Below are 23,742 nucleotides of genomic sequence, written 5' to 3'. Positions count from 1 at the left end.
TTTTTCTCACATAGTAGGGGTGCCCAGTGACAAGACTCTTAATGGCAAAACCATGGTCCATGTCTTCATCCAGGTTCAATCCCTGGTTTTATTAGCTGAGCATTAGCTGGGCTACCTGAGATTAGGCCGATGGGATCATGCTGTGTGTCCTCAGAGAGGTTTTTATGAGAATCAGAAGGGATGGCATAAGGGAAAGTTCTTTAAAATTCTGGAAGGTTTTTGAGAAGCTCTTTTTTGTTGTAGAAGTCAATAATTGGCCAGCTCAGAGGAGCCTCTCTTTTTTTGTTAGTAAATGACAGCATGTGAAAGTATAAACTCTTCTGGATGTATATGATCATGCTGGTTGAATCGTCCATGTGCTCCCAGTAATAAAGGCAGAAAAGGCTCTTTCAGATAAAGTTCTTGTTAATAAGGATGACATATGTAGATCTAATTTTTATCATTTCTGAGCATAACTGTTTTAGAACAGATAAAGATATAATCTACAAAACCCAGATAGTTCATATTTAGGCATAGTCAGGGCAGCTAAAGCAGTCTACGGAAGTTTTCTTTATTCTGTTAAATTGATCTTGGGAGAGTGGATTTGGACACATTTTGCGCTGTCCCAAAAGGAACCCTAAATGGTGGCCCAGAGTATTTTGTATTTTGTTTCCTCATTGTCTCCTTTTGCCCCATCCTGAGAAGAAAATGCTGTTTGTTTTTCTTCATAGTTCTCCCTTTCCCATCATATTTTGGTAACAGTTTGCCTGAGGAGAGGGTCCCCTTTAATGAATATATAAAACCAATTTTTCATTGTGGAATTTAGAAATCATTTAACCTTTCTAAGTTTTTTTCTTTTTTACAAAATTGCTCTATAAATATGGGGTATTACTGTGTATTTTACAGGGTTGTTTTAACGGCAAAGTGACAGAGATAATGTACCTGAAGATGGTAGGCCTTTGAGTAGCAGCTTTTACTGTTCAAATTTTGTTATCACAGGCCTAAATCTTCAGATTTAAAAAGGCTTATTAAGCCCATCTGTGAAGACACAATTCAGGAAGAACTCCTGTGAGATGGAAAGGGACTGGGGAGTGTCTGAAGCAGTGGTTTTTAGGGTATGGACCCCGAGGAGCAGCATCATCATCAGCTGGGACTTGCTAGAAATGCAAAGCCTGTTTCATCCCACACCTGAAAATCAGAGACTTGAGATGGGGCCCAGCAGTCTGTTTAATAAGCCCGACGGGTGATTCCGATGCTCTTTAACTGAGCTGAAGTTAGAGAAATCAGGCTGCGGGCTTTTGGAGCAGTCCTGTAGGATAGTGAAGCCTCCCCAGGATGGTGGGAGGGAGTGAAGAGGAGATGGATTTGGTGAGACTTAGTAACTCTTGACGTTTATCAGACAAGGACAGAGGCCACAAGTCTGGCTGGTGGACTAAAGGGGGTAGTGCCTGTCAGCAGGAACCTGGAACACAGGCTGGTGAGTGGGTTTTAGAGGTTGGAGGAAGAGGAAGATGAGCTTCGTTTTGGACATGCTGAGTTTTTGTTGCTATGGTCGATGCCAGCAAGCTGGGAATAAGCACTGTCACTGTAGCACAGGTAAAACAATGGGGAAACAGATCATAGAGCTGGCAGTTGAAAATGTGGTTTTAAGATCATTTTTCCAAGGAAAATGATAGAAAAGAGAGCCAAGACTGATTGGTTTGGAATTGGGTATTTGAGATGATGGCATCCAGTTTCTCTTTCAGAAGGATAAGCAATGTTTAAGAGTGTGTGGGGAGCCCGGCCCAGTGTGGCTCAGAGGTTCAGCGTCGACCTAGATTCCAATAACGTTGATCACAGTAACGCTGGAATTTGTCATAATGCTGTCCTTAGTCCCCATGCTTGTGCAGTTGAAGCTGGTCTTGTACATCATTGCATCTTGGTAGCCAAGGCTTAGTGTGCCAAGGACAGGGTTCTGGCGTGTCCTCCAGGGGAGGAGGCGGAGTGTGGGGGTCAAGGGGGTCAGGGTAGCCTGGGGCAGGCTGCTGAGTTTCTTGAAGTCTCAATTTCTTTATCTCTGTCAGTGAGGACAGTTATAGTTCCTACCCCCTTCTTATTGTGAAGACTGAACAAGCTACTTCACAGTGAGAAACTTAGCAGTGCCTGCCACAGGGTCATTGATCTCTAGCTCTCCTGCTATTTTCAGGGTGGTTCGTTGGACTTGTGAAGTAAACTTGGGTCTTCCATTTGTAGTGGATTTACAGTATTAAGAGGAGGTAATTTTCAGAAGTCATAATATAACTGAGTTGGAGATGAAATGTCTGTGGTTTTCAATGAATTATCAGTATATTGAAATATGGGCTTTATTAGGTTTGTGAGAAGGCAGAAGGGACTTGGCCTGGGAAGTTTGAGTGCATAAAAACAAGGACCAGATCTTTAAAAAATTATTTTATATCCAGCTTTGTTGCAGACTCACATATTTTGTTGTACCAGAAAGATGTTACGCTGAGACCATAAAACAGTACATCTGTGCAACATCTTCATTATTATCGAGAACAGTTTCACATCCACTGTCTCTGATTCAAAGACATTCAAGAAACATGTGTTCCTGTTTTCCACCAGGTTTTAATTGGGCTGTTTTCCCTTAAAGGGAGGCATTTGGACCACACACTCATATTTAGGAAATTACTTTGTAACTGTGCTACATATACATGTACAAGGAACCTTCTCAGTTTGGAGACTGTAGCTTCTGAAACTCAACACCCCAACACCCCCACCCCCAACCTGGAAGAAAAGTGACCTGTGTGCATCTGTACGTGCACGTGAGGTTTCTGTGCCACTTTACAATACCAGTGTTGTTCCTTAGGTTGAGCCATGTTTCATCCTGTCTGTGTGTGTTAAGAGAAGTGGTGACAGAATCCATGATCAAAGGTTTCACTGCAGACTTACTAAGGACTTTAATTGAACCTTTCACTGGGTTTTACAGAACGAACATCTGATGTTTGTACATGGCCTGCCACATAACTTCTGGTGTAAAGCTTGAACGTCATAGGTTTGATTAAAATTCTATGGGACTCCTAAAAATAACATTTGTAACCCGAATGCATAGGAATTAATAATTCAAAATTTAGCTGAAGTGCTTTTTGCTGTTGGGCCGGGTTTGAATGCCTTCAGGTTAGTACAGAGCTCCCACCCCAGCTCTTCTAGAACCACACAAGGCTTGCGTCTTTGGGGAAAGCTTGGCTGCTGCCACAGCTGAAACAGTGAGCCAGACTTCGGTAATTTTATGAGTCTAGAAAAGGTCTTATGCTCTTGCAGCTGTTGTTGTAGGTCCTAACCATGAAAACAAAACCCATCTCAGTTACCCAGGATCCATGAGAAATTGGCAGTGGCCCAATGTAAGTTCATGTATTTTGGACTCTGAATTATATTTATAAATCAGGGCATCCCTGGATTTAGGGCACGCAGCTGGGAAATGGCCTGACTGTAGGAGGGGCAGTGGGGGAGGGAGAGACCAAACCTTGGTCATCCCCGTCACTAGGAAAGTCTGATCCGATTAATTTTTGGATCTTAAATGCTTTTTAAAAAGGTAAGGAGAGCATCCAAGAAAGCAACAAAACCAATACAAAATATACCTGTCCCAAACATTTAAACTGGCTTTCCTGTTTTTGTGTATTGTCACTGTGAATTTCCACAGGTCTTTCTCCTTCAATGCCAGGCTCATTATTGAGGGTGAGTTTGTAATTTGGTGGTGATCGACTTTCTGGTTAAGTGGAACTTTTACAGGCTACTCTGAAAACTAATCATGGGACTTGACGTTGGACTGCTGCTGGGAGTGGTGCATATGTGGAATACCCAATCCTGCTAATGTTTGCCAATCAGTAAATTACTGCTTAATGTTCTGAATTTCAGTGGTTTTGTGATGGGGATAAAACTGAGCTACTGTTTCTCTAGAAGCACCTGAGCTATTAGCAGAGCTCTTGGCAGGTATGAGTAATCGTTCCAGTGGACCTAACTCTGATTCTCTGGGTCAGGGTCCCTCACCCTTGGGGTCATTGGATGGATTTCAGGGGTTCTGTGAACTTGAATGGGTGGAAAATTTTTACATCTTCATTTTCACTAACCTCTAACCAAAACGTGGCCTTTCCTTCAACCATGAAAGTGGACAACAAACCATGTCTATCGGTAGCACCTGTGGCTTAGGCACATAAAAATGAGATTTTTGTATCACAGTGTGGGAGGTAGTTTAAACTATCATTAATGCCTATCACTGCTTAGAAAACTGCAGTAGCTGTTAGACCTGCAGCTATGCCTTGTATTATATACACTTAGAAGCATACATTACTATTATCACAGGCTTTTTAAAATAGTATTTTGATATCTGTGTTTTAATATAATTTGTAATTTCAATGTCAAAGTCATCTCTAAGCATTCTAATTAGAGAGTCTAGATTGCTGAAGCAGTGCATAGCACTTAAAAGGTTGCAAACTCTTGCCTTGGGTGGCACCCTAGTATCTTTTTCATCTGGCTTTGAGACTGGGTTTGTTAACATTAAAAATATATACATCTTAACGTATTTAGCTTTTGTTTCCTGGCATGACTTGTCTTTGACTTTTATCTAGAGCTCTGGTATTCCCCATTTGGGGGCTATTACAGTAAATTAAAAGAGAAAACCATTGCCCATTCCCATGCAACCTTTCTCACAGACCCATGGCAGCTCCCTTTAAGACTACTTACTGCAGCCAAATGTGTATGGCCAAGAATTGTTTCCCTTAAAAATTTCGGATAAAAGCACAGTGATGCATGTGTTATTTGCTTTAGCTATGGGAAGAGATGATGCTGTGTGGCTTGTATGGATTTGATTCAGCTCTTCACTGCAGGCATACCCTAATTTACTTGTAGAACTTGATGTCCCAGGTTAAAACTTTATTACATCTATTGGACTGTGTAAAACTGCCTAGAGAAAGAAAGTTTGGGTACCAGGCCACTCCTTGCCCAATCCCATCACCTTTTAACAAGCTTCATGCAATTCATTCAGTAAGAATTAGGGTGGTTTTTTGAGTTCCGCTTGAATAACCTAGTTCCTAGCTTCCAGGCAAGTGGTAGGATTAGGGGAAGCATTGCTCATGTGAGACAGAGCTCTCTGCCCCAAATTACCTTTCCCATTGGCAATATGGCCCAATTCCCAGTCTTCTCCCCCTTGAGATCAGGGAGAGCTTGCTCATTTAGAATTATTTTGTTGCATGGTGCCTCCAGGTCACACAGTGACAACAATGTAGTTTGAAATAACTCTGATAAGTTGGATGCATAGGAGAACTTAAGGAACTGAACAGCAGGTGTCTCTCCCTAGAGGTAAATTCTCTTTTTAAGTATAGATTTGAGGCATGGGATACTTTTCCAGGGGTGGTGTGTGTATGTGTGTGTCCATCCAAAGATGATTTTTTTTTTCTACATGGAAGTTTTGTCTGTATGACCACCTCACCAGGCCCCTGGGAGCTAGTCTCTTTCATTTTTATCCATAAAAGGAGGCACAGAATAGGGATTGCATAGTCAAGCTCTGGAGCCAGACTGCCTACATGGGCACCCCAGCTTTGCCCCTGTGAGCTGTATGACCCTGGGCATGTCACTAGCCTCTCTGTGCCTTTGTAGAATGGAGATATTTATAGTACTCTCTGCAGAGGGTGGATGTGAGGATGAAATGAACACACGTGTGCACACACACGCGTAGAGTAGGGCCTGGAATACAGTTAGTAAGTGAAGTGAAGCTGGCCACACACTAGAATCGCCTGGGGAGTTAAAAAAACAAAACAAAAACAAACTACATGAGTATTGAGAACTCCCATCCTAATGAAGTTAGGGAGGTTATAACCTGTTCAGAGCATCAGAGCAAGTCACTGACAAGTGGAGGAAGGGTTTTGATGTCTTGTGTTCTGGGCATTTCAGTGAAAGATCCACCTGTCAGCTACATAAGCAAGATCTCTGTCGTGAAGAGCTCCCTTTCACCAGGCATTTTTAAGTTGTCTGACCTTTTTCACTTTGAGGCCAGATGCAATGCAATTTTAAAAATTTAATTTCTTTAGATTTATAATACCAGACTTCATTCAGCTGGCATTGATTGATTGAGTGCCTTTTAACACTTTTTGAAAAATGGACTTTTTGACATGTCTTCAAGATCTCTTCTCCTTGCAGACTGAAGGCCTGTCACCCATGCCACAGACTCCTCCCAGAGGCGCTTTTTTCAACGGTGGTGATGGTTTACCTGCTCCTGTGATTACTGTGGTCTTATGAACAGGAAATAAAGTTTCTTCCTTAAAATTATAACACCTACAGGGGGAGGAGACCTGAAATTGTCCAGTCAAGCAGGAAAGGGAGCAGTATTCTTGTTAGAGGAGTCTGTGGAAGGCAAAATCACTTGCCCAAAGTCATTTTGTTTACATAAAGCTCCTCCTCTCTTTATTTAGGGATTTGTAATTATTACACAGCAAGAAGATGGTCAGTATAAGTTAGAGATCATAGCTGTGTTGTATGATACAAGAGGAAAACTTAACAGGAAGGAGAAGGGAAAAAAGAAGAGCATATAATCAAGTGCGGTTTTTATGGAGCTAAAAGCCATAATGAGGGTTGGGACTTGAGTCTCCAGTTGCTGTAAACCTTACACCGGGGAGTACCCTGTGACCCAGATCACGCCCTCCAGAGCTGTGTGGGAGAGGATGGGACCACAGTCAAAGACTGTGGTTCATCTTCAAACCCTAGGTGTTTCTCCATGAGCTTTTGGCCTTATGACCCCTGGGGCCCAGAGTTGATGTTGGCTTTCTCTCAGCTTTCCTCAGCTGGGTCCATAACAACTATACTATCACCCCCATGCAAAAGCCACTTTGTCTTTGAGGCTGGTACTCTGTGCTCTCGTGGTCGTCTTTCTGTCTGCCCTCCCCCAGGTTCCTCGAGGACTTTGGGGGCAGCTGCTCAGTACCTGAGCTTTCAAGTTAGCCCTGGGTTCAAGTCCGAGCTCAGCCTTTACATTGTGTGACCTTGGGAAAGTTGTTAATCTCTCTAAGCTTTTGTTTCCTTATTTATAAAAAGAAAAGAGTAACTATTTCATAGATGATGTTTTTGAGGATAAAATGGAATTTTATACATATATGTATGCATATATATATATATCTTCATCTTACCTGACATGTAGTAAACACTTAGTAAACACTAGTTATTAGGATAGCAGTTGATATCTCAAACCCTGCCTGCTGCATTAGCATCACAATGACCCTTAACCAAGAATCAAGTTTCTTGACTTCTGCTTCCAGCAACCCTCACCCGAGGACATTCTACTTGACTAAGCCATGGTATTAGCCATCGTGTGGACTTTGTCATTGTCTGGAATTATTCCACATCCAAAATTTTTAAGTTCTTTTGAAAGAACCAGACTTTTTCATCCACTTACTCCGACTATGTTTGCTCTTTGATCTCTTTGAGACACCATACGTGTTCTTTCTGGCTGTCATACCCCTTAAAGGTCTCATTCTCTTACTGTTCAGCTTTGATTCCTTGTGCTGTTCTTCATGTATAAACCACATAATTTTGACCATAAACTTGAAAACTAGTACTTGGTACCAGAAGAATTTCTAAACTATTAGTCCAACCCACTGTAGGAGAGAATTGCCATTGGTTTTGATTTTCCTTCCGTAATAACCCTGCTACTCATTCATTTAAAGAGTTTTTCTTGTGTGTGGGTTTGTTGTACCTTATAAGGTGCATTGGTAGGTACCATGGGGATTGTAGAGTTAAGCATTTTTGACTGTGATTTTATATTATTTATTTTTTAATTATTTTTTAATATATCTTGATTTCAGAGAGGAAGAGAGAGGAAGAGAGAGAGAGATAGAAACATCAATGATGAGAGTCATTGTTGATCAGCTGCCTCCTGCACGCTCCCCACTGGGGATTGAGCCTGCAACCCAGGCATTTGCCCTGACCGGGAACTGAACCTCCATCTCCTGGATCCCAGGTCAATGCTCAACCGCTGAGCCACGCCTGGCCGGGCTCACTGTAATTTTAATTGATAACCATGTATCAGTACAAAGTGCGATGTGGTATTAAAGATACCTTTTGACCACCGTGGCCTGTGAAGGCTTTATGGAGATGATAGTATTGGAGGTTGGACTGCCAAGTCCCTTCACAATATATAAAAATGTCTTGTATCCGGAGGGGAGTATATTCTTCATATTTTCCTCCAAAAGTGAAATTTCCTTTTTGCCAAGTAGCATTCAAAATGAGAACTTCTCTAAACAAACTTGGATATAGAGTAGTCATTTTCCAGCAACTTGAAACACTATCTTAGGTGAGTCAGATTTTCTTTTTTAATCCTCACCGGAGGATATATTGATTTTTAGAGAGAGGAAGGGAGAAAGAGAGAAACACCGATATGAGAAACATCGATCTATTGTCTCCCATTTGCACTTTGACAGAGGATTGAACCCACAACCTTTTGGTGTACAGGGTGATGCTCCAACCAGCTGAGCCACCTGGCCAGGGCAGGAGTCAGATTTTTTAAAGACACTTGCCCTGAAAGAATTTGTGTATCGTCCTACAGAATATTTTAAATACAGGTTAAAAGTGGTTTTAACCTACTAGGAAGTTTCCACTTAATTTTGTACATCAGAACATACACATTTGAGTTCAAACTTCCTACCCAGACCACGGTTAAATTTACATCACTTGTGACTGTCGATTGACTATGCTTTTAGTAACTCATACTCACATTTGAAGTCATTTTGCCTAAGGCAAACCTAACTATAAAGAAAAGAACAGTGGAATGAGAGGTACAATTTTTAGAATGAGCTTGCGTAAAGACCAAATGGTTGGGCCTATTTCCCAGCTGTGCAAGGTTAAGCAAAACCAAAGGCCGATTCTTTACTTATTATGATCACTTTCTGGTTGCTGGATCAATAGTCCACTGGACTTTCCCACAGCTTTTCTGAACAAAGCATCTGAATCCCAGAGAGATTCAGTGACTGGTTCCCAGTCACAATGCTAAGACCAGGGCTATAGGACTAGGTCTGTTGATTCCTAGGCTTTTTCTACCATAGAAAAAAAAAAATGTGAGAGAAACCTCCTGGAATGCCAAGTATTCATCAAAGGTTGTTTTTTCCCAGCCTCATGGGATCTCTAAAAGAATGTTGAGATATGGCTCTTGCTTTCAGGAAGCTTCTATAATGCAGTTTCCCGTGAATTTCCACCCAAAAGCCAATGCTCCCTCTGGCAGCCTCCCCCAACCCCAATGTGACCTCCACGTCTTTGTTTTCTCTTCTTTGCTCTATTCTGTATTATTTATCTTGTAGGCTGCTTCAGCCCCCACTGCCACCACCCATCTCCTTTCTTTTGATAACCACTAAAGGTTGCTAATGCAAAGAAAAGTTCTGAAGGTAGATACAGAAGACAAGAGTATTTAGATGAGTCTCATACCTTAGTATGTTGAGAAAAAATTTGAGCCCTTAGAATTGAGAATTTTTTTATGTCTTTCCCTTCTCTGAAATAAACATTTCTTAAAAATTATGCACATCTTAGTTCCTAGTGTTTTTACTTGTAAATATTGCTACTCTGGCTTTCATTGATTTTGGCAAAACAAAAGAGGCACCTTCAGAGACAGCTCTGTTCTGAGGCCGGATAGATGGTTTGATGGGAGAAACTCCTTCAGTTGGAGTGTGCACAAAGCAGGTGTTCAGGATAAATTGAGAAGATCTTACTATTACTTTGACATAAGTAATTTAAGGTTAATTCAGGTGTGGACATGAAGGCATATTACAAAATGCAGCAAGTCCCTCCCTCGTATCCCATTGCCTGATGCCACATGGATTTAACTGAGTTTCTTGCATTCCTTGTGAATGAGAATATATAGGAATGTTCTTTGTAACTTATAAACAGTGATAAGAGTGTTGGTTAATTGCTTTATTTGGAAGAAATCACTCATCTTTGTTCACTGCAGCTTAATTAAATCTGTCAACAAATATTGAGAACAGAGTGGGTGAGAAGTCTGTGCTCTGACTTCTGTTTGCATCTGTTAAAGAATAACATAGTCCCTGCCCTCAGCTCACAGATTCAACTTGAAGTTGTATAAACAGGCAGGATGGCAGCCAGAAGAGGAAAATTATTAATGCTTTTGTTAGTCTGAGATTTAAGACAAGGTGCTCATGGTTATGATAACTGCCATTGTGATCGCCAGTAGAAGAGATTTTTGTCTTGTCTTGAATTCATTCCACTGTTTTATCTAGGATGATTTTTGTTATATTTTATATACGTTTATAATCACAGTGTAGAATTCTAACACGTAACACGCGGATATTGTGCCTATCCCCAAAGACTTTATGTGTTAAAGGAGAAATCCAAGAAGTGAAAGTAAGCTTGATTGTTGATTTAATTTCTGGGGATTTTAAAAGGAAGACTCTATGGCATTTGGAAAACTTAGATGTTGTATGCTAGTAGAAAAATAAGGAAATTCAGGTGACTTCAGATCATTGGTCTTCAAAGGGTAATCGCATATACTCACATTTTATTTTACTTTATTTTAAATAAATATTATAGAGAATTCTCTATTAGTTAATTTCAGTTGTTGTAAGCTAGAGGCTGGTCATTCCTCTCTTAAAAGTATACAATTTAAGGAAATGACAGCTTGAAGTTCTCTATTTTTTCAAAGATTTTTAAGTATTCAAATTCAACCATATACTGATACTACTTGCTGTCATAAAGGCTAAGGTTTTATGGGGAGAAATTGAGGGATTCTATTTGGCCAGTATTTATCTGAGTTGAACCTGTGCATTTTGGTCTATGATATATTTAAAGTGAAAAAGGACACGATTTCTTATGTTTTATCCCATAAATGCTTGTCTATAAAGTACTTCCTGACCACATGTGTTGTCCTCAAGTAGCAACTCGATAGCTTCTGCCATTCCTTTTCAGTGTGTTGGGCTTGTCATTTAATCAGCTGGGTGTGAATTACTGTGTCTGGAAGGCTGGTTTGTATCATTTCTATTTGGCTGACTTCTGTGGCAGGACAGTGTTTCACCCTTTTTAGGGGAAAAATGACAGTAGCTTGGTGTGGGAAGGGATGTGTGTGTAATGATGCAGAAGGTGTCATTCAGGGAGAGCCCGCAGGCTAGCTTCACAAGACTGCTTCCTGGTGGCATTTACATTCAAGAATTTACCACTGGCTTCCTTTTGGTATTCAAACTGGGGTCAGAAACTCAGTATTCTCCAATAGATGGTACTTGGCAAAGTGACTCTCTTTAACAGAGCTCATGAGAGCTTTTGTTTAAAGCCAGAACATCCACTTATTAATTTATTCCCTGAATATCTGTCAACAAGCCAGACGGTTGTGTGGGGTTGACTACACCAGCACACTGCCCACTGTTGTTTGGCTGAGAAAGGAGCCAAATTATGAGGCTCTTCTCAGAGCAGAATTAGAACAAGGGAAAGGAGTTACGTGATACTAATGTTTAATAGCACTGGGCTCCGAAAGCCTTATGGGTCCCTTTCTAGAATTGGGTGTGGGGTGTGTGTTTATAAGTGCATAGATACTGTCAGGTGTGTCAGATAGGCTTCTCTGGACTATATACTGCCAGTGTTGGCCCTTCCAGCCTATTACTATAGTTAACTGCTCTTTATGGCCTCCCACCCCCTTCAGATGGGCACAGTCTTTAGGTATGCCAATAAAATCAAGTTCCAGTTATGTATTTTGGGCCATGGATCATTGGCACTCTCGGTGACTTTGCGTAGCTCCACTCTGATCTATGTTAATTTCAGAATTTAATTTACTGGGAGCAGTCCTGTTTTTTTCCTTTCTCTGTGTGTGTGTGTGTGTGTGTGTGTGTGTGTGTGTGTGTGTGTGTAGGGGCTCCTTACTTTTGCACTCAGTTATAACTATTTAATTTCTCCAGGTCACGGTTTGAATACCTTTTGAATAGAAATTTAAGCTCTTTCCCTTGGCTTGCTATTCATGGAGGGAAGCAAGAACTGAAAAAAAAAAAAAAATTACAGCAAATATCTAATAGCTTCTTTTACTTTACTCAAGACCACTGACGTGGAAGATGTGAGCATCCTAAAAACAGCTGAGCTCCCTCAAAATAGGCACACAGGGTGTCTGGGATAAGATGCCCTAGTCAGTGTGTTAGTCCTTGCCCTGCAGGATGTTTATTACAATTGGCACGATAGATGGGCTGTGGATTGGTGCCAACTGGGTGATTAATCAGGATTAATCTGAAAGAGTTCAAAAGGGACCTTGGACGAGCTCTTCGATATTTTTCTTTGTTTCCTTTTCAAAGTATATAGTCTTTGCTAAATGACAAACCCTGAAGGCTGATTGATTAGTTTGGAGAAGAAAATGTCTGTGCTTACTAGGCATCTATTTATTTATTTAATTTTGCCTACTGTTCTTTATACCACAACATTTTGCACTGTTTCTTTTAAGCATGACTGTCAGGAGAAATTTGCGTTTCCACAGCTCCCCTGTAGAAGCACACTGCGGCCTTCTTTCAGGTTCAGTGCTGGCTCTTTAGGTGAAACCCAAATCTTTTTCACAGGGTTCATTCAAAGTAGCATTTTTAAAAAGAATCAGGCTCCAAGCGATGCCCCTTTTATGGATAAACACTTGTTGGGAAGATGATTTAACCCCAGTACACTTCAGTATAGCTGTCTCCAAATTCTGCATAAGACAGTATCCTCCTAGTATTTCTGAAGTTTGTTGTTGAATTTTTTTGATTGCTGTTGTCCAAAGCTTTCATTGCTCTGAGAAGAGAGTGAGGTCCATCGGCAGGAGGAGGACCCTCGCTCTCTGGGAGTCTGCAGTTTGGATTCTGGCCCCGTGTTAATTAGCTGCCTGCCCCTGGGCAAGTCAGTCTCCTGGGGTCTCTGTGTCTTCATCAGGAAAACAAAGGGCTTGGAAAGATAAATATAGGCCCAGACCCAAATGATAAGGAAGGTCACCCTGTGTCCTTACGTTGTGGGATTCTGTGAATGGCAGCACACTGGGACTCTCCAGGCCTTTCAGCGATCCCCGCAGAACCTGTGCTTGCTCTGGGGTGAGAGGTCGTGTGAGGTGTTTCACGGAGGCCCCTCTAAGTATTCAAGTGAACTAGGCAGGTTGGGGAGCCCTCTGTGTAGGAGTTTCTCCTTCCCTTCCCTGCTCTCTCCTTTCCTCTTCATTCTTTTTCTCTCAGGAGCAACCTGCTTGCCTGCTCCCTCCCTTTCCTTAGTGCATTGGTGATGGTGTGACGGGTAACACAACCCACTCAGGTCTGTTACTGTTTCGAGCTGTCCAGCCATCTCCTCTCGGTTCACGGAGGGAAGAGAGAGCTGAAGGAGCCTGCCAAAATGATGAAATAATGGTCCTTTTGTCTGTCTCTTGCTGTCGGGTTGGTTTCACGTTTCATCTTAGGCCTGGGCTATTGTGCTGTTTTTACATGCTCAGTACAACCCTGTTTAAAACTACAGCTGGTTTATTGAAAGGATTCAGCTCTAATGCCAGTGGCCTGTTCTGCTCTCCTCCCCACCCCCCAAAAGAGTCATAACTGTTTGCAGTAAAAACCCATGCTGGTGTGTGCTGTTTGATCGCATCCCCTGACACCAGTTTTAAAATGTGTTCCCACTGTATTTATTTTGCAAATGCTTATAAGGATGTTTCCTTCTGATAGCCTTCCAAAAATGTTTTCCTTGTGGTTATATAATCAGTAGCACCTGTAAAACATGCCTTTGACCACATAGCTTCCTTCTTAACCATTGTCTTTTTGATTCTCTGTTTTAATGTGTTCTTTTGATGAACTGGTGTGGGGAGGACCCAAATTCCTATGCCAGACACACCGTACAGTAATGTGCCCAGATCTACCCTCATAGCCTTAATTAGATGTGGAATGCTGAGAATGCACTGTTGTGGGTTTTTAAAAACTTTTATAGTAAGACAGTGAACTTCTGATCACTTCATTAAAAGTTATAAAATACTCCTTGTCTTTAGCATTTAGTTCCCCATCTTTTATTCGTAGAAAATTAATGTGTAAAACTTAAGGTACCTTTATATTATCCTAAAGGATCGGTTTGTTTGAACTCAAGTTACCGCTTGTGTCAATAGGCAGGTTATATTCTAACTTACTACCATTAATTCCCCTTCCTCCCTCCCTTTTCTCCTTAGAAGCAAAGGAGTGGTGAAGATGTTAAAGGCTGTGCTGAAGAAGAGCCGAGAGGGAGGCAAGGGAGGCAAGAAGGAGCCAGGTATGTATACAGGAATGAGCTGGGTGGGCAAGCGTGGTGGGCACGGCAGCCGGACCCCAGTCCAGGCTGGGCAGATGTCGCTGCCTTGGGAACCGGTCAGAGAAGTGATGTGTGTGAGAACGGACAGCATGGTGGAGCTGTGAGAAACGAAATACATTTCTAGCTTTTTTATGAGAAGTGACTGTGAAAACTGAATTTCAGTTATGAACAGAATCCTTCCCTAGAAGACTTGTTCATAATTTAAAAGGTCATTCAGACCCAGAGTTCGTGTTAGAGACATTGTGGGATAGCAGGTGTGTCCAGGAATTTGGTTTCTAGGAAGTGTTTCCCTTTTCCCACATGGGATTACATTTTATATGTTTGACCAACTGCTGGCTGACTGGTCCTCATCTTTTGAGTATCATATTATCCCCTTAACAGGTGTAGCCCGCTCAATGCTAGTTTTCATTGTGGTGAAATCTACTTAATTTGGCTTGGATTTCATTTCTATGTGTAGAGTCTGGTACATTTGTGGTCATTGTGACTTCATTCCAGGCCATGTGATGAACTCTTTTCTAAGGTCAGTTTGGTGACCACTCAGTGTTACACCCTCTTTTTCTTGCTAGAAAAACTACATATTGTCTACTTGTATTGCACAATAAAATTCTGCTAGCATGGATTAATTTTCCTGAAATGTGCCATTTCACTCTAAATTCATGTTAATCCAGAGTTGGAGAATGGCTGGTTTTGCGAGTTATTATACAGTGAGTGACATTTCAGTTCTAATTTCTCTTAAAATATAAATTCGATTGTTACCAAAACATCACAGAATTATAGTTAACTCTGTAATTACAAGTATTTTGTAATACCTTGTGATAATATTGTCCATATCTGTTGTTTTTACATTTACAGACAAAATGGATTTAAAAACTTTTTTGATAATGGAACCTAGACAAATTTTCTGTTATCCCTTAAACCAAACTTGCAAAATGGCAAACTTACCTTGAAAGTAGTCTTTGTTGTAAAGTTGCTGTTCAGATCCCATTAGAAGCTTCTCCTTAATGCCTGAGTAAGCAGGTTCAAAAAGAAACCAGTTTTTAATGAGAGAAACAGGAGACCATAGCTAGCTAGCTCTTAACCTTAGAAAATCAACCCCTACCTCTGAATAATTGTTAGAATTGTCACTATGGAGAAATTTCAGTTTAGATAATTTCTATCCTGAGGGACATTCACCCCCTGTTGGGTCACGGCCAAAGCATCCTTTTCTTTATTTCTCTGAAAGCAGTTAAAAACAATTGTTTTGTTTTGGCTCATCTGAAACTCATCCTAGGAGCTTTGTTTGCTTCTTTAGTAACCTTTGTAATTTTCAGCATAAAGTTAGAGCCTGAGCTCTCTGGCTAGAGCTGCCAACCAGCATCCAGGGTCTCCAAGCCCAAACTCCCCCCTTAGTAATGGAATCTTTCACAACAGCCCCAACTCATGTGAAATGACAGTACATGAATGATAGTCAGCAACCTGCCTTTCAGATGGGCCAGACAGTGAACAGTTTACATTTGAAACTTTTTTAGTTGTAGAGCGTGTGATTTTGGGTTTAATTCCCCTTTGGGTCTTTAAGAGCAACTACTGTTGTTTGCTTTTTTGTTTTTTTTTATTTTTACTTTTATTTTTTCTGAATCATTTCTTCATAATAAGTCCCACACTATGGCTTTTCACTAATGCAAACCAACTTGAAAAAGCAATGGGAACATTTCTCATAAAACATCTGTATGGTATGTGCCTTTTTCCTCTTAACTAGAACCTGGTTATATTAGTTGGGGAACAAAGCAGATGGAATTTTAAATCGTAAAGTTATGTCACAGATGATTGGGGGAAAAATACTTGGAATTTGACCATTCATATGCTCAACTCTGTGCCAACTCTCATTATATAAGTAAATCAGAGCTAAGTTCCTCTGTAAATTGAAGCCGGCTAATCGACTGAGACGGCTCTGAAACTTGGGTAATAATATCTTCTGCAATATGGAAAAATTTTGCTCTACTGTTTCCAATTAAAACCAATCTTTGTTGCAAACACAAAGGAAAATTTATTTTTATGTACTTGAACTTACAATCATAGAAATTTAGGAAATATTTATGTCTAAAATACTGAGTTACACTTTTCCTATCCTTTGTAGATTGTTCTTACAGACAACCTTGAACTAGACTTTTATGTTGAACCTATTTTAAGACTTTGGAAAATGATCACCGAGTTAAATTTAGTATTCTTCAAATGAAAATATTATTCAGAAGTATTGAAAAGTTGTTATATCCTCAATGCCTATCCCCAAAAGAAGATATCACATGTATCTACTTTAAACTATTGATAAAATGTTACCAGGGAATGAAATCCAAGTTATATTTATATAAAGATTTTTGAAATATGTACAGTGAGATATTAAACTTCAATAGTTTAAATGTGTGAGCTCTAAAAATAGCAAAAGTCTTTATGATTGTTTCTTTTACCTAGGAAGTGCTTATAGCTGAGCAAAAAGTGTTTTCTGGAGGCTATAGAGTCACATCGGAGAATGCAATATTAAAAACTTCAATACGTGTTTTGGGAAAGTAAATTTACCTTGTCTCCACCATTCCATCAGGGCACATGAGCACTGCCTTTCTCTTGACCTTGAGTTAGGCCTAAGGGAACAAAAATCAATATTAAACCATAAAGTGGGGAGCACCAGACGAGGGCATCTATTTTTTTCACTCTATGCTCTTATGTTAGGACCTTGATCTAAAACAAGGAAATAAGGTGTTATCTTTATTTTGAAGCTCTCCTGAGAGGCCTATAACCTACCACTTGTCTCTTTAGTTCTAGTGACCTTTACTATCAGAAAACTTTCATGTTACTATTATTAAACTTATTTAAATATTAAAATGAAGTAATTACTGTACTCTAAGATTGGGTGGGTGTATTCTGATATCAAATCTGGACCTAGTATGAGTTTAGAGTGAATATAAGAGTAACGTAGGAAATTAATCTTTTCTGTACAAAAGCACTGTTTAGAAAATGAATAGGAAAAATAGTCCCATTTTATAATAGAAACAAATTTAAATATCAACTTAAGAAGAAATGTACAAGCCTTATATTGAAGAAGAAAATACTAAAACATGACTGAAGGACTTAAAGACCTGAATAAATGGAAATACCATATCCCTGAATGGGCAGGTTGTTCTGTTTTTTTTAAAACCACTAGATATTACAAAATTGTCTATACATTCCATTTAATCCCTAATGATATCCAAACTATTTTCTTGAAGGCTTTATTTTCTTAGAGCAGTTGTAGGTGCACAGCAATGTTTAGAAGGGAGTTGCAGAGTTTCTCTGTATACTCCCTGATTCCACTTATGCAAACCTACACCATTAGCAGTATTTCCCCATCAGAGTAGCACATTTGTTGCAGCTGATGAACCTACACTGATACATCATTATTGCCCCAGTCCATAGTTTACATTATGGTTCACTCTTGGTGTGGTGCATTTTGTTGGTTTGGACAAATGTATAATGGTATCTACCTGCTATCATAGCATCGCACAGAAGATTTTCACTGCTCCCAAAATCCTGTCATTTTTCTTAACATAGCATAGCCATTTGATTTAAAAATTGGCTGAAAAAGAATATGTTTAAGAATAGCCAAGGAATAATTGAACGTGTGGGACAAGCACATCTGAATGGCTGAGCCTGGTTCCCATGCCTGGGTTCTAGCTGCAAGAGAGGCTGGACAAGTGTGTATTTTGACTTCTTAGCTTCTATAGGGCAAGGTGGACTCCCACCAAGATGTGCATTGCAGAGGATTCTTCAGTTACAGACACTGGGCAGGTCCCCTATACATCAAAAACTACTGAAGCACAGACCTAGTACAGTTCATTCTAGTAGCTACTGCTTCCATGTAGCGAGTAAATAAATGGCTTAACTAGTGTCCAAGAAATGAAATGTAATTTTATCTAACATCTATGCTATAATCTAAGCTCACGGTTGATAGTGTTTTTGTTTTTGTTTTAACCCTGGAGATGGTGGCATCATTTTGGAAGCATTAGACAGTCAAGGCCTCTTTCCCTCCTAGAGAGGGTTGGTCCCTCCCCTGCTCTGTGCAGCCTTTCTCCTGCCCTCTGCCAGGCTAGAATCCACAGTCCTTTGCCCTATCCAACTCTCCTAGTTACTCAATATTGGTGTGGAAGTAGCTTCAAGTTGAGGCAGAAGAGCAAAGTTTAGTGAAATTTTAATTGTGGTCCTGCCTCAATTAAAACATACACTGATTAAGGAAAGGTTGCTTAATATACCAAAATAATTGTTTATTAGTCTTTTCCTTTCAGTTTAATTATCTGTGTTTTCTTTTCAGCAGGGGGGCTTAGTTTGAAGCAATTTATTTATTTATTTTTAAATTGACCTTCACCTTTTTGTTGTTAAAACACAGCTGGTTGGCTAAATACACTTGTAATGGTGTTAATTAAGGCATTGGATAGTTTCTAAGCTTGAGTGTGTACTGAATTAATCTGTTAGCTTTGCATCTAATCCTTCGCTTTGAATTTGTAGTAAAAGGAAGCTATTTGCCTCTAAAGTTTAAAAGCCATTGATGTGATTGTTAAATGTGGTATTTTAAGCCATTCCAGGCTGCAGTCTGGTTTTCGGTGGTACCTTCTAAAAATGCCTCAACACAAGCGATGCTTTGTTTTATCTGGAAAATATGAAGCTGCTTTTGATTATTCTGTGATGCAGTGCCCATTTTCTGTGGTTGTGGACTATTATTTAGGAATTCAGTGCAGGGGCTGTCTTGCTGAGCTCTGGGTATTTGGTATCTTATTGTTAACTGACCCCCAAAATGTTTCCCAAGCAACAGAACGAGCAGAAGTAATTCAATGTAAAGCTAACGTATTGCTCTTTACTGGGGCATTTAAACAAATTCTGTAAAATATTAGGATATGCTTTAAACATAGAATGGAACCTGGCTGGATTTTAGTTGGAGCAGGAATGCTGGTCCCTTTATCAGCTTTTCTCTTTGTTGTCCCTCATCTATGTCACAAAGTCTTAAAAATAAAAGCACAGCTTTTAGCATTAGAAGGTACAGATTCATATCCCAGTTTGATAACCTCCCAGTTTATTTGAATCTAGTCAAATTTCTTAATTTAGCCAAACTACCTTCCAGGCTGCTGTTGGGTTAAGTAAGAGAACATGTTTGTAACATTGTCTCCGTTGACATCTGGCGTCTGCTAGATATTCAGTACAGTTTGGCTTTCTTGAGAAAACCACTTGGTTTCTTAAAGAACAAACAAAACCCTTCTAAAACTTCTTGTTCCTTCCCTGTTGAAGAGAAAGCAGCAGTTATCTCAGGCAAAAGAGTGATGTTCTAGAAGCTTCTTTCCATGACTTCCCACCTCCACATACTGATTCTGCCATCAACTTGGCATACTAAAGGCTCTTCTGCTCCCAGTACCCTTTCCCTCCTAACAGAAGTGGGAAATCTCTGAATTGTTTGTTGTAGGGAGGCTTATACTTTGAAAACCACTTAATTTACCTTTTAACCTATATTAAGTACTTGTGTTTTACACTTTTTCTTTATGAAGTTAAACTGAAAGGGATTTTTTCCTCGCTCAAGAGATTTCAGGAGTCAGAGAGCAGCTTTAAGAATAGATTTCTGCCCTAGCCAGTCTGACTCAGTGGTTAGAGCATCAGCCTGCAGACTGAAGGGTCTCGGGTTCGATTCCCAGTCAAGGGCACGTCCCTCGGTTGCAGGCTCGATTCCCAGCCCCGGTTGGTCAGAACCCACGTGGGAGGCAGCCAATCGATGTTTCCCTCTCACATCGATGTTTCCCTCTCTGTCTCTCCCTCTCCATTCCATTCTCTCTGAAAAATCAATGGAAAAAAAATCTTTGGGTGAAGATTAACAACAAAAAATAGATTTCTAAGTACAGTTTATAAAGTTTCTGAGATGTTTCATTTCAACACATTTTTAGTTAATGAAGGTCTTTATATGTGGAAGCCCCTGTCCCTCCTCCTCTTTGTAGCTTCTCCACAGGTTTGAGGGAAATCTAAAGGATGAAAGAGAGAAAGGAGGGAATAAATGCGTAGCATTTATCCTGTGTCAGACACCTACACAGAATGGAACAAACTGGTCCTTCCTGAGCTGCCTGTTTCCTGTGAGGGACATAATTAGAGAAAGCTCTGGACCGAGAAGAAGGTGAAATCAAGGCTTGCCCTGGATCTTCCGCTTTTTATGGCCAGTAAGACCTCAGGCAAGTCACAGCCTATCCAAATCATCATAAAGGATGTGGCAAAACTCTCAAACAGCACTTACTTACTTGGATATCGTTGTGTATGTTTATGTGTAAATGCCATAGGAAACTTAACAGGGAAAAAATATACATAAGGAATTCAGAGTTCATCTTTTAGTCAAATCTCATTTCATTTTACAAATTTTTTTCATTAAAGATGCTTTTCTGTAAAACACACACACACACACACACACACACACACACACACACACACACACACACAATATGATCCTATTTTGTATAGACCTAGTTTTCAAAAGCTCTGTCTTGTGTAGCTTCTTAATTCCCATAAAAAACTTCCTATTTGAATTTTCATGTGACCTATTTTTATTTTCTAGAAGGGGAATTCCAAAGTTTTATTTCTATTCTACAGAAATGTAAGAAAATTGATTTCATAGAATCCACTGGCAAATATCGTTCTTGAGAGGGGAGGTGGTCTACCAGAGATTTATACCTAGATTGACTTCTTTTCTCCAAGGAGGAGGATTTCAATTTACTACTCCTAAGGGTCATCGGTAAGGGCCTTGACCTTGCCCTTGTCCAGCAGGATGGCCATCAGGGGTAACAAGTTGGGCAGCCCTAACCCTGATGTAAAGCATCAAATTGAGAGACCCGTCTTCACATCCGAAATCATGGCGTTAGAAAGTGGGATCTGGGAGATTCCAAAATGTTGGCCGATTGAGTGGAAGTTACACTGACACTCTCCCAGGACCAAACTGGAATTACAACTAAAATAGAGAAAAACCATCCTGAATAATCAACGGAAGACTAGCTGGGGGGCACCCTCATAACCAATGATGAAAAGTAGAGACCACACAGAGACTGGTAGGAAGTGCAGAGGTGCAGGCACAGGAGGGGCTGGCTGGCCCCCACAGGCAGCAGCTGGAGGTCCAGAGGGAGATCTCAGCTGTGGGGGTTCCCACTGAGGGTTCTGGGGCCTAAACCCCTGGCGGGGCTCCCCAGCTCAGAGCACCAGAACTGAGAAAGGTACCCACATAACATCTGGCTGTGAAAAGCAGCAGGGTTTCTGTTGATCAGGGAGAGACGGCTGGAAATGCAGGCATCCTCTTAAAGGGCCAACGCACAAAGTTTTATGCGCAGCCGCTCACCTGAGGCTCCGACAGAGGGAGGCAGAGTGGACGAGAGCATTGTAAGAAGAATAGGGGGTTTCAGGCTCTGGTGATGGAGCTTGGAGGATGGCCATCTGGATTCCTGTGCTGAGTCATTCCCGATACTGCAGAGGGCATCTTTCTTAGCAGCCTTTGCCAGCCAGGCAGCTTTTGCCTGTAGGTGGCTGCAATGGTTTGGGCACCTGTCTGGAGTTTTTATAGACCATGGACTGGCTGGCAGCAGAGGCAGAGAGCCTGGATGCGAACTCCAGGTTGAGGATGGAAAAGAGCCACCTCTAAACACTGTTGACATGCTGAGGATTGCACTTTCATTTCAGTTCTCAAAATTTTAAAGTTTATATGTTAATTCTTTGTGTTTTTGTAAGGGTTGGTTTGTTCCCATCCCAACCCTAAGCAGATTTTCTAAGTAACTTTAGAGTTATGTAGAAAACTTCTTTTCAGGTACCAGATATTGAAAATATTTTGATACTTGATGATACAGTTTCTTGTTTTAGTTCATGCTGCCATAAAAAGTGCCATAGACTGAGCGCCTTAAACAACAGGATGATTTTCTCAGTGTGGAGCCTGGACATTTGAAATCGGGGCATCAGCGTGGTTGGATTCTTTTATTTATTTTGTTTATCTTTATTGTTGAAAGTATTACAGATGTCCCCTTTGGGTTCTGATGAAGGTTTTTTCAGGCTTGCAGAAAGCTTCCTTCTCCTTGTGTCCTTACATGGCAAGAGAGAGAGCAACCTCTCTGGTGTTTCTTTTTATAAGGACACTAATCTCACCTTCGTGACCCTATTTAAACCTAATTCTCTCCTAAAGTCCCCACCTCTTAATGCCATCACATTGAGGGATATGGCTTCAACATAGGAATTTGGTGGGGGGACACAATTTGGCCCATAGCACTTATCTTTATTATTCTGGTTATAAATGTAATACCTTATTTCATTGATTATAAAATACACCATTATTTTATGTACTACTAAGGAAGAAATAACTGCTGTCAATTAAACTGGCATAATACTTTATTACTTAAAATGTTTTTTCTACTATTGAAGATTTCCTTTTTTAGTTATTCTTACATATCTCAATTTTTTCATAAAATAGAAGGAAAATGTAAATGAAATAAGTTGAGATATTTTAAATTTATAGTCAGAGCCTGATTCTTCTAAATCATTTTTTTTATCCTAGTTGTCAGTATCCATTTCCCCCTGCACTGCATCATCAATGCTGCTAAAAAGCACTGATGCTGCAGTGTTTTTTGAGGTCTTTACTATTTTCTCCTGGACTCTATTCCAAGCTGTAGACTTCCATTCTGCGAGTTTGATGCCATGCTTTCATGATTTCAAAAGGAGGCTTTAATGGAAGGCTTTCAGATAAAACTCAGTGTTCTTATTCTTTCCACAATGGACCTTAAGTGGTTTGTTGACTGAAACCTGAAAGGGGTTACAGTTGTCTGGTTACTCCACCAGATGTCATAACCCAGCTTTGCAACGTCAGTGACCACCCCATTGTAACTGCTGCCTGGCTGATAACAATTTTCATGTGCTGTCAACTATTACATACATTTTGGTTTGGGAAAAGCTAAAGTGAGAATAATATGAATCTTTGAATCAATGCCCAATATGGTATGTGCTTATTGGAGAAAATTTGGAAAATACTGATAGGAGTAAAAAAACATAAAAATAAAACACCCAAAGCCCCAAGATACTCTTTTATCTTTTGCTTTATTCTTTTTAATGTCATTAATCTTTGAAAACTACCTAATACTTTATTGTTCCAATATACCATGATTTTGTTTGGGTGCATTTTAATGGTTTCCATGTTTTTCTCATTCATTAAGAAAAACCAAAACTCTGGAAAATAAGTATCTTTGCACAAATCTCTGATTATTTTAGTAGACTGTTTCTAGGCAAGGAATTAATAGTGAAAGGAAATGAACTTTTCAGAAGCTCGTCATTCCTCCTGCAAGATTGTTTCCTAGGATTGTATTGGTGGCCACCTGTGTAAGCAATGTGTGAGTGTGCCTGTTGTATGACTCCTGCTAGTGTTGGGTACTTGTGGATTGTAATATTTGCCAATTTTATAGGTTAAAACCTATATATTTGTTTTTAATTCACATTTCTTTGAGA

The 23,742-nt window shown here is 40.2% G+C and overlaps 1 protein-coding gene across 9 annotated transcripts in view; it reads left to right on the top strand.

Annotated features, from left to right (window-relative positions):
* The window catches only part of TANC1 (tetratricopeptide repeat, ankyrin repeat and coiled-coil containing 1), a 212,151-nt gene that overhangs the window by 55,205 nt on the left and 133,204 nt on the right, over positions 1-23,742 (top strand). For all 9 annotated transcript variants that reach the window (XM_081141752.1, XM_081141748.1, XM_081141751.1 and 6 more), the window contains one exon: positions 14,129-14,208. In XM_081141752.1, the coding sequence (XP_080997878.1) occupies positions 14,148-14,208 (61 nt within the window). In that variant the 5' untranslated portion in view covers positions 14,129-14,147. The remainder of the gene's footprint in view (positions 1-14,128; positions 14,209-23,742) is intronic.

Source organism: Miniopterus schreibersii, assembly GCF_964146895.1.
Source record: "Miniopterus schreibersii genome assembly, chromosome: 7".
NCBI classification, from domain to species: domain Eukaryota; kingdom Metazoa; phylum Chordata; class Mammalia; order Chiroptera; family Miniopteridae; genus Miniopterus; species Miniopterus schreibersii.
This window is presented reverse-complemented; position numbering and strand designations above follow the sequence as displayed.